Source organism: Natator depressus, chromosome 12, assembly GCF_965152275.1.
Source record: "Natator depressus isolate rNatDep1 chromosome 12, rNatDep2.hap1, whole genome shotgun sequence".
NCBI lineage: Eukaryota > Metazoa > Chordata > Testudines > Cheloniidae > Natator > Natator depressus.
The window spans coordinates 35,533,785-35,549,574 of NC_134245.1; the positions used below are offsets into that span (position 1 = coordinate 35,533,785).

General features: G+C 43.7%; 1 protein-coding gene across 1 annotated transcript in view; it reads left to right on the plus strand.

Moving 5' to 3' along the window:
* Nucleotides 1-4,239, plus strand: part of CRISPLD2 (cysteine rich secretory protein LCCL domain containing 2) — a 41,282-nt gene extending 37,043 nt beyond the window's left edge. Inside the window, exon 16 of the mRNA XM_074968852.1 lies at nucleotides 451-4,239. Coding sequence (XP_074824953.1) covers nucleotides 451-505 — 55 coding nt within the window. The 3' untranslated portion in view covers nucleotides 506-4,239. The remainder of the gene's footprint in view (nucleotides 1-450) is intronic.
* The last annotated feature ends 11,551 nt before the right edge of the window (nucleotides 4,240-15,790 follow it).

Here is a 15,790-nt window from a genome sequence, read left to right on the forward strand (position 1 = left end):
CATGGGTGCTTGAGCCCTTGAGCATCCATGGAGTCCGTGCTTATGGATGGCCCTCAACCTTTACGCTTTTGCTTTTGGTGTGGTACTCATGGCCTCCTTGCCACTTGCACTGACTCCCTTGTCGTGGTGACGGCTCACCGGTCTCCCGTATTGAATCTTGTGGGAAGTGGTCATGTAGGTAGCAGCTTTTCAGTGCACTCTTAAGTTTCACCAGCTATGAATTCGTGCCTTTCTGTGAAAAATACATGCCTCAGGGCTCAGTGTGGTAATGGAAACTCCTGAACTGGGAGTAATGGAAGCTCAAGTGCTTCAGAAATTCAGAATGCAGATGTGCAAATAAACATGCATTCAAATCAAATGAATAATTGAAGCCACTGATTTCCTTACTGAAGTGACTATGTGGGGAGCTGCTGCATCTCCCTAAGGTTCATAACGATTGTTCTTTTTCAGCTTGAAGAGTCCCAGCGAAGGGATGGCTTTCCGAATTTTTTCCGTGAAGCAGTAAATTCCCCGGGAAGGTGCAAGTTTCTTCTGGAGAACAATCCACTGATCTTGAGGGACAGCAACGTTCATCTGATGGCATCTGCTCTGAACACATTCTCCTTGCCGATTTCTTTCAGGGAAGAAAGATTCTGACTCAACTGTCCACGTCACATCTGCACCAGTTCAGCGTTTTGTTTTTTGTAAACGCTAGGGCATTCAGACTGTTGTAACTTCAAATTCCAAAAGCGGTGTGCTGAACAGCTTGAGTGTGGATTCATTTACAACAAACATCGGAACCCCTGGCTGGTCCACAGATAGTGTTTTAGGTCTTGAAGTAGCTGCCCCAATGGAAGTATCAACACATGGTTGGCAAGGTGGAATACATAGTGAAATATTGTGTGGATGGGGGGCCCTTTAAAACATAGTTTTAAAGCTGCTCCTTTTGTGGGGTGGGGCATACGACTTCTTTGGAACTGTTTGTATGGCAGGGTTGGCTTTTCTGTTTTAAAAGCAAAACCTTCGTGTTTACCTAATCAGCTCGCATGTGCATAGGAAAAGTTGAGTCAGATCTGTGGCATATTGCATTAGGTCAAGTGGTGTCATAATGTAACATGCGGTCGGATGTCCGTGGCTGCCTGAAGGACTCTTGGAGATGAGGTTGTCTGAAAAATGTGGTGAAAATAAGAAAAGGTGATGACGATCCCCACCCCTGAGAAACAAGGACCCCAGCCAACCAAAAATGGGGCGTTGGTGTTTGCTGGCCAAACATTAGCAGATAGTTAGGAATTTGGGTTTCCTATGAGAAGTTGTGGAATTAGAGCTCCTGTCCTGGCACATCTCTGTATTATGCTACACACCGTTTTTTTTTTTAATTTACAGTTAAATACAATTTATTGTTGTATACAGCAGTGCTGGTTTTGTCTGTAGTAGTTAAGCAGTGATAAAAAGTTAATCTTATTTTTGTTAGAAATGGGTGCATCTATATAAAGTATGTTCACTTTATCTTTTTGATGATTTTTTGTACAGTTCTGAGGATTTAAATATACGGCATGGGGTTGGATTGTTTGCTTGCATACAATCGATACCATATAGTGATCTTAGCTTCCAACATGATTTCTGTGTCTGAGAGCATCTGGAATCAAAAGTGTTGTGTTTTTAAAACTTATATGTCTTCTAATGAATTTATATTTAATAATTTGAGTCACACTGCTCCGAACAGCTGTTTAAATACATTGCATAGAATGGTTTAGAAGGAATTAAAACTAGTCACAAAATCAGCCTAGTATGAAACTGCCCTGTAAGATAATATAGCAATCTTGTGATTTATGGCTGAAGCTAATTTGTTCACAACTTTTAGGGGGTTATTAGAATTGGTCTAAGCACAAAACTATTTTTCCCTTAATGGTCAGACATACAGTAACTTACATTACATTACAAGGCAACATAATCTTTAGCTCTTTGGTTGATGTAAAAAGATATCCCTTCACTCAGTAACTCGATTGTAGTATGTAACATATGAGGAATATTTCACTTACTGTTACAATTATTTAGCCACTCTATCTGGCAGATGTTTCATGGCTTTCCATAGCCTTCCGATGTCCAGGCTATGTTTAAATTAAATTAAAGAGGGATAGGAAAACCAGCTATAAACCTATTCCAAAATGTAGACCAATAGCATTATATGGATAAGCACTTATTTTATTTAATTTTTAAACTCCATGAAATCAGCATGGAAATTACATTTGTCAGTCCCTTTGTTTCATAACTGAGGTTTCTTTTCCTTGTGAAATCTGAGTTTAAAAAGAGACCTTTCATAACTGAGCAGGTTTGCTCGTTTTTGAGCAGTTACACACAGCAAACCTACTTTTGGAATGGCTCTGGTAAACCCCTAGTCTTTATTTATTTAATGTGGTCTTCTAAGGTATGTTGTGTTTGCTTTATAGTAAGGAAAACCAGTTACATTTTCAAGGTAAATTTATGTGACAGATAGCTGGAATGTGTCTTTAAAAAGTGCCTGTTAGGAAATGACTGAAATCTTGGCAGTGAGTTAAGTCAGGTTCCTTGTTTTGCCTATTATGAATGATAACATTGGAAACAGGCTAGTTTAATCCCACCACATTTTGAAGTATGAATCTGTGGCCTCCACAGGCCAAATAGGAGTTACACCTTCAATAGAACGGGAAAATGTAATAAGGATCAATCAATTGTCCACTGAAGTCAGTGGCAGCCCTTCCATGGAATTCATGGGTGTTGGATTGGGCTCATGTTTAGTTCTATTGTACATCCCAGTCAAAGTAGAACATCACTGCTCCATTACCCTGTCTGTGAGAATCAGTCATCTTGTAGAAGGAGGGAAAGAAATCTTGACTGGAATAACAGGAAAATCTGAGAATCACCAAGAAGCATATGTACAAATTCAATTGACCTAGAATTTATCTTTCTTACAAGAGGAAGGTGAAAAACATAAAAAGTGAAGTTGTGAATATAAAATAAATGATATCCTCATTCTATACCTTGAATTATCTACAGCCAAACAATTTGGATTTTCAGAAACTGGTATTAGCGTAAGTCTGTGTCTCTGGTTAGTTTTATAGGTGCTGTACAACAGATAAATCAGGATTTTGAGGAGCAACCATTCTTTGAGGTTCTGGGTGCTATTAGTTAAATAATATCTCTATCGTATTTAGGAAGGGTCACATCCTGCCTGGCATTATTAAGGCATATCTTTAGTTGTGTTCAATTGTATATACCCGCTGCCCATATTTAGGAGGAACAGGCTCTGTTTTTAGCCAAATATATACTGCTTTTACATCCATCTTTCCAAGCATTTTTCAATCTAATATGTTTCAATAGAGCTTCTAGGGGCAGTGTCCCCTTGTCTTTATATTATCAAATGCCCTGATTCAGCAAGGTTCTTAAGAATGTGCCTCACTTTAAGCATGTGAGTAGCCTCACTGATGTCAAGGGGGTCATATTTTTAAAGGTATTTAGGTGCCTACCACTGAGCTCAACAGGCATTAGGCGCTTAAATACCTTGGGAAATCTGGGCCTAAGGGATCCAGTAGTTAAGCACCTCGCTGAATTGAGGCCTCATAGGCTTTCATTGCTGGCGAGTAAGTTTCATTTCAACACCAATATAATCAACGAGAAACACCATGTCACACAATTGTCACTGAAAAGAATCTGGTTCCACATGCTGGATTTCCAGAGAACATAACAAGTTTCTTTGGGAAACTTTGCAGAGTTACTGCAGTGCTTTCCTGAATCAGGGCCCCACGAGTAGTCCCACTGGATTTAATGTATATTGGAAGCAATCTAGGGCATAGTACCTGAAGTCAATGGGACCATTAACACAGTAAGGTGCTACTGAGCATGAGTTTGTGTGTCAGAATTTGGCCCCTATTTTGATTTTTTCATTATGCGGAGTGTGGATACGGGAGAACAGCAAAGAGGGGAAAAACCCCACTAAAATATAAGAAGTCACTTTGGTTTTTATTTTAGTGTCACACTAAAATTTTAAGGCAATTGATGTTGGGAATTAGATCATTTGAAACCCCGCCCTAGTAACTGCATTTCTGTTGCTCTTACCTGGCTTTGAAGCAGCTATTGAGTTGAATAGCTATCGACCATAGGCTGCCTCAGCCTGCAGTTTATATATTTGCTTTTTTTCTATGAAAAACGGGTTTTTTGTTTTTACTACTTCCTGTGTACAAAAGTTTAGTGTAAATGGGTTTTGCCTTTGCATGGTCTTTACGGGGCTGTCTTTTTGTTTATAAAACAATAATTTTTCTAAATACAGAACTGTTAAATATCTTTGTTTTGTTTTCTGAATTGTGAAATAAAACCCATACCAAAAACAGATGCCAACCCCTTGTTTTTAATGTTTAATTTTTCAATGGCTTTATTTAGGAGGCTGGCCTGGGCTACCTATTTATTTATTTATAGCACGCTAGCACCTGGGCACCCCAATTAAGATCCCGAGGTGCTCGGTGCAGTACAAATGGGACAGCTACCATCTTGGCCGACATACTGCGGATTGAATCAGGGACTTCCAAAGCTGAAAGCGTAAATCTTTAACTGAGGGGCCAAGCTCTGTAGCTGGGGTTGTAACGAACTCACATCTTCTGTAGATCGGGCACAGAGGGGAATCTATTATTTTGGGGAAGTTCTATGACCTATGATATACAGGAGGTCAAACTAGATCACAGTGGTCCATTCTGGCCTTGGAATCTATGAATCCACAATAGACACTGAACGGGAGGTTATATATAGGCCTGGTCTACCCTACAAAATTAGGTTGACTCATGTCTACACTCCATCTGACATAAGTGCCCCATTACAACGACACAGTAAAACCACCTTCCCGAACCATGTGGAGCTCTCATCGAGCTACCTAAGTCAACATAATGTGAGTGTAGACACTGCATGACACGTGGGTGTAGACACTGCACGACCTGTGCCGACCCTAACAGTCCTCCATCAGCTCAGGTCCCACAGTGTCCTAATCACTGTGACAGTGATTGCTCTGGCCACAGTTGTAAACTGCACTACTCATGAGTTATGGAGACTGGAAGCCACACAATTCCTTTAAAATCTCCCAAGTGTTTTGGAAATGTCTTTTCCTGATTGCCTACCTTGGTGGAGCACACCGAACCGCGCTCCCTTGTTCTGCACAAGAGACCATGCCAGCTCCATTTGCTCGACACATTCATGCCTGGAGTAGACAGGAGGTATTGGTTTGCCTGATCCTATGGGAGAGAAAAGACTGTGTAAGGTCAGCAATGGACCAACTGTAGAAATGTGGACATCTACAGAAAGATTGCACAGGAGTTTCAGGCAAAGCGGTAGGACAGGGATCTGCAGCAGTGTCACATGAAAGTGAAGGAACTGTGGAAGACATATCATGAGGCCAGGGAGGCCAATAATCAATCTGATGCTGAGCTGCAGGCCTGTCTCTTTTACCACGAGCTGCATGCCATGCTTGGTGGAGACCCACCAGCACCCCACAAACCACTGTGAACACCTTAAAGGTGCCTGAGACAGAGACCCCTGCCATGAGCCGTGAGGAGGAGGAAGTGGGGAAGAAGGGGGTTGGGTCCAGCCAAGTCACAGGGCAGGACCTGTTCGAGACTCCACCACAGTCTAGCAAGCCAAGCCCAATGAAGGGAAGGGACCTCGGCTGATAGTGTGCATGCATTTTCCCTTAAAGTGTTTAAATTTGAAGATGGCTCCCATCCTGTCCCCAAGGTATGACACAGGTATCAACTCTTCATTGTTTTACTCATCATATAAGAGGAGGCAGAATTGTTATCTGCTTTACTTTCCCCTGTTGGGTTTGGCTGTTGGGCATGCAGAGCTGTTCATTTATGTACACAGGGATATCCCTTGTACCCAGGCATGCCAACGGGAGAGGGGGCCAAGGGGTTAATTGCCCATGGGCCTGGCGATTTAAAAGGGCCTGGGCGGATAGATACGTATTTTTTTAATAAAAATTAAGATAAAAACCAAAAGAACTCCAGTTTCCTGCGGCTCAGTACAGAGCGCCGTCCCTCGTTGTGACAGTAACCGTTTGCCAGCGCACTTCTGCACCCTGCTGGTCTGGCAGAGCATCAGCAACAGCAGCCTGGGAACTGTGCAGCTTGCTGCCCCCTCTGGCTGCTTGGGAGCAGCTGTGCCTGCCGTGCTGGCTCTCCGGCTGCGGGGCTGAGGACGGGGAGACGCTGACCTGTGAGAGCCACAATGGACTATGTATGTGCACTGAAATGGACAGAAATTTTGCTGCCTTTCCACTTTCAAAGTCCCATCCCATTAATCTGTGTTAAAAGTTTGTAGCGCAAAGTTGGGCTTTGTTTTTCTGCACAGGTTTATGCAATTCAATACCTTTCTATTTTTTGAAAATAAAATGATAGCTCACAACACGTATTGAAGAATGAACAGTGGTACTCAAAGCACCCAGTAACTTGTAAATGTAGAGCGACAAAGGAAGCCCTCCTGGGTTCAAGAAAATACCCAGCTGTATTTATAAATGTACAGCGAGGGCTACACAATTCCTAACAGCACCCAACACTTCAGGCTGAGAGAACAGCCCAGCACAGAACGTTACTGTGGCTGAACGTTAAAGTGCCTTTCGCAGACTTCTTCAAGCTTTTGTAATGGCCTTTGTGTCCGGCTGTGCAGAGTCAGCAGACAGCCGCTCCACCTCCGTCATCCACCCTGGGGGCAGCTTTTCTTCCTTTGCCTCACAGCTATTATACGGGACGCAACAGGCAGCTACAACCATTGGGATATTTTTCTCACTGAGATCCAATCTAGTGAGTAAACGCTGCTAGCTTCCCTTAAATCTTTCAAAAGCACATTGGACAGTCATTCTGCACCTGCTGAGCTGGTATTCGAATCTTTCCTTGGTCCTGTCAACATGACAAGTGTACAGCTTCATGAGCCACAGGAGCAAGGGGTAGGCTGGGTCCCTCGGTATCACTACAGGCATTTTGATATTGCCAATGGTAACCTGCTGGTCAGAACAGAATGTCCCTGCCTGCAATTTTCTGAACAGTCCTGTGTTCTGAAAGATCTGAGCATCGTGCCCTTTACCTGACAAGTCCACATTGATATCAGGGAAGTGTCTCTGGCGATCCACCAAGTCTTGCATAACTGTAGAAAAGTAGCCCTTTCCTACTGATGTACTCTGTGGCAAGGTGGGCTGGTGTCAAAGTAGGACATGTGTGCCATCTATTGCCCCACTGCAGTTCAGGAACCCCATTGCTGCAAAGCCATCCACTATGTCCTGTACATTGCTGAGAGTCAGAGTCCTGCATAGCAGGAGACAGTTAATGGCCCTGCACACTTGCATGACAATGGCTTCTCCTCTGGATTTTCCAACTCCAAAATGATTTACTACTGACTGGTAACAATCTAGCATTCTAGCTTCCAGAAAGCTGTCTTCTCTCCTGTCGGGGAGGGAAACTGTTTCTCCCTGTTTGGCCATAGACTTTAAAACATAATAGCATTAAGTATCCATATTTCCTCACATATATTTCATGATGATATTAATCACTAGTTTCATTAGCTTTCAGAAAATACCTAACTCTTATAATGCAGTAGTATTGTATACAATCAGTCGATTCAATTGCTTATCACTTGAGGTTCAGATTCCCTGTCTTTATAGACCGATGAAGCTTTGCAATGGCTTTGTCTGAAGGTTACTGTTCAAGCTGTGGGGAAGGTGACAAGGAGTCTGGTGGTGAAGGAAGCTCCATGCTGTTTCTTCCCTCACTTGCTAGCTTAATAGCTTTGTTTACCTAATATGTAAAAATGGACCATTTTTTGGCTGAAGATCAGGTTGGTCAGAGAATCAAAAACACATTCCTTTGTCTAGGGCAGACTTGTTTACCAACTTCCCCTGACATGCCTTGTTTAAACAAACTTTAGTCAGAGTTTTAGCCTATATCCATAACTCTTAATACTCACTGTGTACATACATCACACAGGAATATAAATGATCAGTGAGTTATTAGTTTTCAAATGATACTTTACGCAGTATATTTTGTACAAAGATTACAGTAATGTGTAGGATGCTTACTGTCATACATAGCCTCTCTAGCTGCTGCAATGTAGGCATACCCAAAGAGCTTCCATGCAGGGGTTTAATGCCATTTAACTAGTCCACTTTAAATTCACACTGTTAGTTAATTTGGATTACTTTTCCTGAGTGCCCTGAGTAGACAATCCCATAGTGAAGTTTGTCTTCTTAGCCTGCAGCCAGACTGACACAATAGCTCTGAGGGGTATGAACTGCCTAATCACCTTTATGGGTTATTAACATTAAAAAAGATGACCCCATAAATGGCGACAGCATTAACTATTTCACTGCTCATTATTTTAGCAAAGCACTTCTGGTAGCTAATGTGCTTATTCCACAATCCCAAACTGCCTCCTCATATAAATTGAATGTAATAGCAAAATAAATACACAGGGGCCGCCATGTGGATTGTAATAGTCGTTTCCACATTTAATTAATTAAAAACCCTCTGTGTCATCTTAAACAAAACTCCTGTAGAATTTCTGGTCTTCTGCACCAGGGTGCTGCAAAACACCCAGGGCCCTTGCTGCAAAACTGAGGTCTAGCTTGCCAGAGGAGGAACCTAGGGCCTTGTCCACAGTCTTATTACTCTCTCACTGATATCTCTGACCAGAACCTCCACTGGTGTCAGTTGCCATTAACTTCAATGGAGCTATGACAACTAACACCAGCAGAGCATCTGCCCCTTTGTCTTATCTCTTCTTAAGCAACATGTTCTACCATGCACCTGCCCACAAAAGCTATTCATAGCATGAGCTATCTGCAACCTATATTGCTATTGCCTATTAGGGCTGTAAGTATGAGCCAGATGTGCAAAGACCCAGGGCAAAACCCGTTGGTCAAAAAAAAAAATAGGAGAGAATAAGAAAAAGCATATTTGTGCTCCCCTACAGTTTTTTGGCCCAATTTTTCCATCTTGTTGGCTTTGCACCTTGGTTCCACCTTTTCTGCTTGCTCTGCCCTGGTTACAGCCCTGGGGAAAATATCCCAGGTTCTCTCTCTCTCACCTAATGTAACAAAGAAAACAGCCTTTTGAAATGGGGGGGATCCCGACCTGAGAATTTGGTCAGCCCTGTTGTTGGGAACATGGGGTAAGGATTTTACCATGAACCAAGTCTAGCTTGTTAAGTGTTGGCTACTAGAAAGTGTTTTATCTTCATTTCTCTTGTAACCATTACTGAGACTTGAATTCGCTTAAAATCCTATCTTCTTTTGTTAATAAACTTGTTTCATTTTTTATTCTAAACCAATCCAGCACTGAGTTTAAACTGAACTATTTGGTAACTCCAGTTAAAGTAGCAAACTGTTGAATATTGACCCTTTACAGGGGCAATGGACCTTTAATAGCTGCACTCTGCAGGAAAGGGCTGGACAGGGCAGAACACCCCTTTTGGGGGAAATTGAGGACTGGGAGTGTGTTGGGGTCACCCTGCAAATAGTAATCCAGGCTGGTGGAAGCTAATGTTGCTGACAGGCTGCTGGGATCAGAGTTGCTGGACCAGGGCTGCAGCTATACACAGACGCTTAGGTGTGCCCTGCAGGCTGGTAGGGTATTTGTAAGTGGGTCAGGTTGGAAGTTAAACAGCAAAACATTGTGAGACACCTAAATTTGCAGGACAGGCAGGGGTATAATCCCTCACTGGTCTGGATTGCGCCGTGAAATGTCACAACCCCTCTCTGGGGGGAAGAGGATACTTTTCTTTCTTTGACCTGGACATCTCTTCACCTGAGATTGCGGACTATGTTGCAGTCGTAGGGAGTGTGACTCCTTGGTAGAAATGTTTCTCACCTGGGCTTGATGCGAACCTGCAAAAGGCTCCCTGGCACATTACAGTGTCTCTGAGCCATACAATTCCTCACATACATTCTTTTAAATAATGGGCTGAAATAACCTGAGGCTATAAATACAAAGCACCGTGCCTGGTATGTGGGCACGTTCTTTCTGAGCCATGCATGATTTGTCGAACGTAGCTGGGCAAGGTTTTCAGCCAGCTATGCCAGCTATGGGCCTGAGTCTCATTTATGCTAAAGGCTCTCTTTAAGACACTTAAATTACATTTGTGCCACTTTAGGGTATAGCAGGAGCAGTGCAAAAGTGAACGGAAACCAGCCCCTATATCTTCCCGGCTGTGGTTAAAATAGGATTGCTGAGTTGAATCAACAGACAAGGGATCCCTAATGCAAACCCCTTCTGGAGTGTTTACTCACCACCAGCTGTACTGTGTGTACAGTCAAATGCTGTATGCAATTTCCCTCATCTCTCCGCTCCTTCAGAGCCAAGCACATCTTAGTGCTATTAAGTGTCAGACTTAAATATAAGCCTATTTACAGTGGGGTTCAAACTCGGTACACAAGGAACATTGTAGCTATGAGCTAAAGATGATTGAGGTCCAAGCTCACAAAACCAACTGAGTCCTTAGGAATGCTTTGCAAACATCATGAAAGCACAGTCCATCATAGACCTAGAGGAACCCTCTTGTAAACAGCTGATCTCGTGGGAGATCAGTCACCCTGCGAGAATACAGTAGACAAACACTCAGAATATATTGCTAAGAGATGTGGTGGCCTAAAGCACCCTGAGGTTCTTATTTCAGCAGCTTTCTATAAGTCCTTCTCTTGGTGGGCATGATACACCGTAAGATAACGAAGGGAACTACTGTGTTACTCTCGCACCCCACTTGCATACTACACCAAGAAGATAGAGGAGCAGATTTTCAAAAGAGCTCAGCATCCGGTCATTTCCATTTAGAGCAATTGTGAGAGCTGGCACCCTTTCGAAAATCTGGCCCTGAGGGAGCAAGTGCACTCTGAGCAGAGAGATAGGAATTCCTAGGGACCCTCCCAGTTCTAACATTGATGAACCTCTGGCCTTGGGCAAGTGGCCTATTTCTTTGGCTCACCTTTGTAAACTAAGGCAAATACCCACCTCACAGGGGTGAGACAAGGATTGAGTCCTTATTAGTTAAGTGCCAAAGGAGGGATGAAGCCAGATTAAAAAATTATTATTTGTATTCTGGTAACACCGAAGGGCCCCAGTCATGGATCTGGACCCCAGTGTGCTGGCTTCTGTACAGAAACAGTCTAAAAAGATGGTCCTTGCCCCCCAAAGAGTTTACAATCTAAGTATGAGATGAGAGACAACAGACGAGGACACACAAGGGAAGCACAAAGAAACGAGTCGATATGGGAAGCAGTGATCTCTGCACACCAGTGGTCTAGCCATTGTAGGCATGGCAAAGGAGAATTTTAAGGAGGAACATGACGTTTTGGATGGTTCCAGGGAGCTCTTGCCATGCATGAGGGGGCAGCCTGGGAAGAAGCCTGAGGTTTGCTTGTTTGAAATGTTAACAAATGGGCAATGTAGGCTGGTATCATTGTAAGAGATGTCACAGAACGAGGTACATGCCTCTGGGTGGGGACCACTTTCTAACAGCTGTCCACCTATGCATTAATCACAGCCATCCAAGAATGTGGTGTCTGTAGCTTGGCAGAGGATGCTGAGCGCGCCAGGGAGTTAACACTGTCCGAATGGAATTGAGGACAAACTTTTGCTAGACACCAGGGAGATCTATTTTCTCCTCAGCAGGGTTATAAAACAATCTTGGCGTCAAAGACCCAGCTGGGGAACCAGGATGTGTTTTCCTTTCAAGATGAAAATGTGAGATAAAGCTGGGCTAAACGGGTCTGGTAGGACAGATGGGCTATTCCAAAGAGAAGTGATTTATAAGTAGAACTGGTGGGAAATTTTCCAACAGAAGCATTTTCTATTGGAAACGGCTGATGTGACCAAATCCAATTGTTTTGCAAGAGCATGTCAATTGTGTCAAATTTTCGATGAGAAATTATCCGAACATTTTGTATTGATAAGGTCAAAATTCATGCACACCCACATGTTAGATAATATATGAGCTCAGGTGAAATCAGTGCTAAGTCCCTAATAAAGAAATTGTGTGTCCAATTTGCAGTCTACTCCTGTGGTCTGAATGCAGACTGTAGCTTTGACAGATTTGCCAGTTTAAAAAAAAAAAAATTTGCTCAGAGAGCCAGATTTAAAATTTGTTGCCTCAGCAGAGCTTTTGGGAGAGAATCTTGCCAGTCTAAGGGCCGCAGCATTAGAGGTTCAGGGGGTATAAAAGAATCCAGCAGCCCAGTTTAAATTGTAACCAAAAAAGTTTGCTCAGGGAGGGTTCCCTAGGTCTTTGATGACAGGCGTCTCCATTAGCTCCTCCAGCAGGGAGAACAAACTCTATAAAAAGACTTTCTAAAGTAAATACGAGTGAGTCACAGATTCATGATTCCAAAAGCTAAATATTAGTAATTCATATACTGGAAATATAAATATTGGTGGGATTTTTAAGGCCGGCCTTTTCATATGCAATAATACAGAGAGGTACGTGTTCCTTCTTCCACTCATTTTGTCTTGTAGGTTCCACTATTTCGAGTTGGGGATCTGACCCGATGTCTCAGGTCAAATAAGTTGGTTTGGCTCAATGCAGTCCCTAGGGGACAACAGTCTTCGCTGGAGGAAAACTATGTCAGATTCAGCTGACTTTGGCACAGCTAAGCTGGCTCTGCTAAAGAAAAGCATTGTACACAGAGCAGCAAGGACTGGAGGCCGACTTGCCTTGGTCAGTCCAGGTCAGTTTGAAGGTTAGTGGTGGGGCGCTCTTGGGAACCCAATGTACATTGGGAACCCAATGTACTGCTCTGTAGATAGATGAGCAGCTGACCCCTTCTTTTTCACAACTATAGGTTTTCATGCAAACCCTGGATCTCCTTAGCACTGTTACAGAGTTAAGTAACACACTGACAGGACAGGTGGTCTTAATTATTCCATCAAAACATTTTTGTTGGATGAAAAATGGCTTTTCGACCAACTTTCCCCCCAATTTGGTCAACATTTCCAGGTTTTGTTTTTGATTTTTTTTTCTTTTAATTTTTACTCAAAGCAGTTGTCAAAAAGTGAAATGTTTTGGCTTTCAGATTTTAATGGAAATGCAGAAAAATTTACATTGGAAAATTTTTGAAATGCCCCATGGAAAATATATCTATTACCAGCTCTAAGTGTCAGACCTAAATAATGATTAATGGCAGAGGAGTGGGTACAGTACAGGCAAGGAGGGGAAAAAGTTTTCTGCTAGGATTAGAAAGGAGGAGGAGGTGGAGAGTCAGTGAAAGAGGAAGATGATTCCAGGCAGCAAGAGCAGCGGAGGAGACACTCTTGTATCAGCGGGACCAGAATCTATGAGAGAGGCAACCTGGGCTCGCTGAGAAATGAAGATAATAAAGAAGACTGGAGTAAGTCCAAGGAGGTTTGTGAAAACATTGAAATGGACACTGAAATGAAGGGGAAGCCAGTCCCCAAAAGCCAGTGGGGTTGTTTGAGGAAAGGGATGGATCATGATGCTTTGTCCCATCCCAACTTCCTGTTTCTCCCAAAAAGAAGAGACCTTTACTTCCCCCCTGTTATTAAAGACTGAGTCTCATCGCCAGGGGCTATTGTACTCCTCCCTTTACTATTGGCTTTAGATCTCTCCCTCTCTTTCTCTAGCTGGCTGAGTGTCTAACCGTGCCGGAAGTAGGCAGGGAGCAGGACTCTCTGCTGCTGCTTCGCTGGTCCTATATTGCTCTTTGTCCATTGTTATCCAGCTTGCTCCTCATCCCTCCATCCATACCCAAGGGTTAATGAGGCCTCCATTTGCAGGGGAAAGCATTTAGCTCCAAGCATTTGATTAAATAATTAGCATACGAGGCTTTAGGTCTGAAACTTTGAATTTTATTTTTTGGTTTAGAGAAGCAGGTCAGGTAGAGGCCTCTTTCCAGGAACCGGGGATTGATAGTCACTCTACAGATTTCTTCTTTCCGTCTCTGGATTCTTTCCAGCGTGCAGAGAAAAGCCATACTGTGAGCTCGAGGACAAATATTCATTCCTAACAGAGCCAGGAGCTGTGTTGGCACAGGATGCTAGCAAGTGTATATGGAGCTGACCTGCTCTCACCCCACCGAACCTGGGCATCTCAAGGAGGGGGAAAATAAGGGCTTGTCTACACCTGTGGCAATGCACTGTACAGCGATGTGATTTCTAAAGCGCACTGATGTGTTGCACGTTGGTCCTCGTAGACTCTGATGGGTGCACTAAAAGTTCACTAGTGTGCTTTAGTATAGTGCTGAAACAGCACTGTGTTAAAAGTGCACGAGGGAACTTTTAGTGTTCACGAGCAGGGTCGACATGGAGCAATTAATGAGCAACACATTCGTGCACTTCAGAAATTACACCCCTATGGCTTCAGACAAGCCCTAAGGCTGCTTCTCCCACACCCACTCTGTCTGTTCTCCTTTTGTGGCTCTAGGGGGGCATGTTGTTTATGCTGGGAATTAGCTGAGGCTCCCCAGGCAGAGCTTGACTCTTCTTCCCTGAAACAGTATGAGAAAGAGGGGCTAAAGGGAACCCTGCCTTTCACCGTGAACATCATCTGCTATAAACTGTGAATTTCCTATTGCTGGTCTCAAGTGAAATGGGCATTCAAAGGCAATTCCTCCCTGGAGAAGTCTTTCCAATGGATTGGGCACATAGCCAATTGCATGGGTGTGTGGTGCATGGGTGTGTACTTCCTTGTCCAGGTTCAGGTGGGTTCTTAAGCTCATGCCTCCTGTCACGGGAAACAAATCCACATCTTCATCTGACTGGGAGGGAGTCAGAACCCCCTTTCTAAGGACCAGGGCTTCTCTCCTGCCCCAAGGAATGCAAATTGTTCTTATTTCCATATTCAAAGAGCAAAATGTCCATGCTGGCTGGCTGGCTTTAATTTGAGGTTCAGGAAAACAACAATAAAGAAAAAAGATATACATTCGTGTGTGAGTGAGAGAGAGCACAGTGTGGGTTGCTCACACCTGCATGGACTCCCAAACTGACCCAGCGGCTGAGCAGAGCAGCTCCTGACCCTTCAAGCTGCCGCGCACAGAAAAGAGAGCACCGTCTCTGCTACACTGACTTTTCTGCATGCTCTGCATAAATGGGTTATTTCACAGCAGGAGACACATATCCGTATGGGGATGTTTCTCTGGCATACAAAGGCCTTGGAAAGCCTACAGCCGAGCGGTGCTGGTGGGAGTTGCTCGCAAAATGAAACAGATGGGCTGCAAGTCCCGAGGTGGTGCTGCTGGTGGGTAGCAGGGAGGAAGGGCAAGAACTATTCTCTCTCCTCGGGGCGCCAAAATCTCGGCAGATGCTGAGTTTTCACCAAAGCCTCAAGGAGCGAAATTGAAAAACACTCCGGGCTGATGATTCCTCCTTCCCTTCTTATTAATGCCACCTGCCCTTCCAGCCTTTTGTAATCTTGGCCTTTAATTAAAAACAACAGTGGACGCCTTGCAAGTAGGATGACCAGATGTCCATATTTTATAGGGACAGTCCTGATAGTTGGGGCTTTGTTTTATATAGGTGCCTATTACCCCCCAGTCCCAGTCCCAGTTTTTCACACTTGCTGTCTGGTCTCCCTACTTCCAACTTACACACTTCCTGCTTTGCATGCATCCTCCCCCCACCCTGAGCTGAATGGTAGCGACCGGGCTCTGGGTGTAGAACAGCACAGCTGTAATCAACTGGTTTTCACAAATTAATAGACTTTGTTGCCAGTGTGTTTGCAGGCTCTCTCGGGGGCATGTCATGCTTACAGGCACCACTGCTTTACAAGAGTCAAACAAAAACATCTGTGTTTAAAAGCAGCT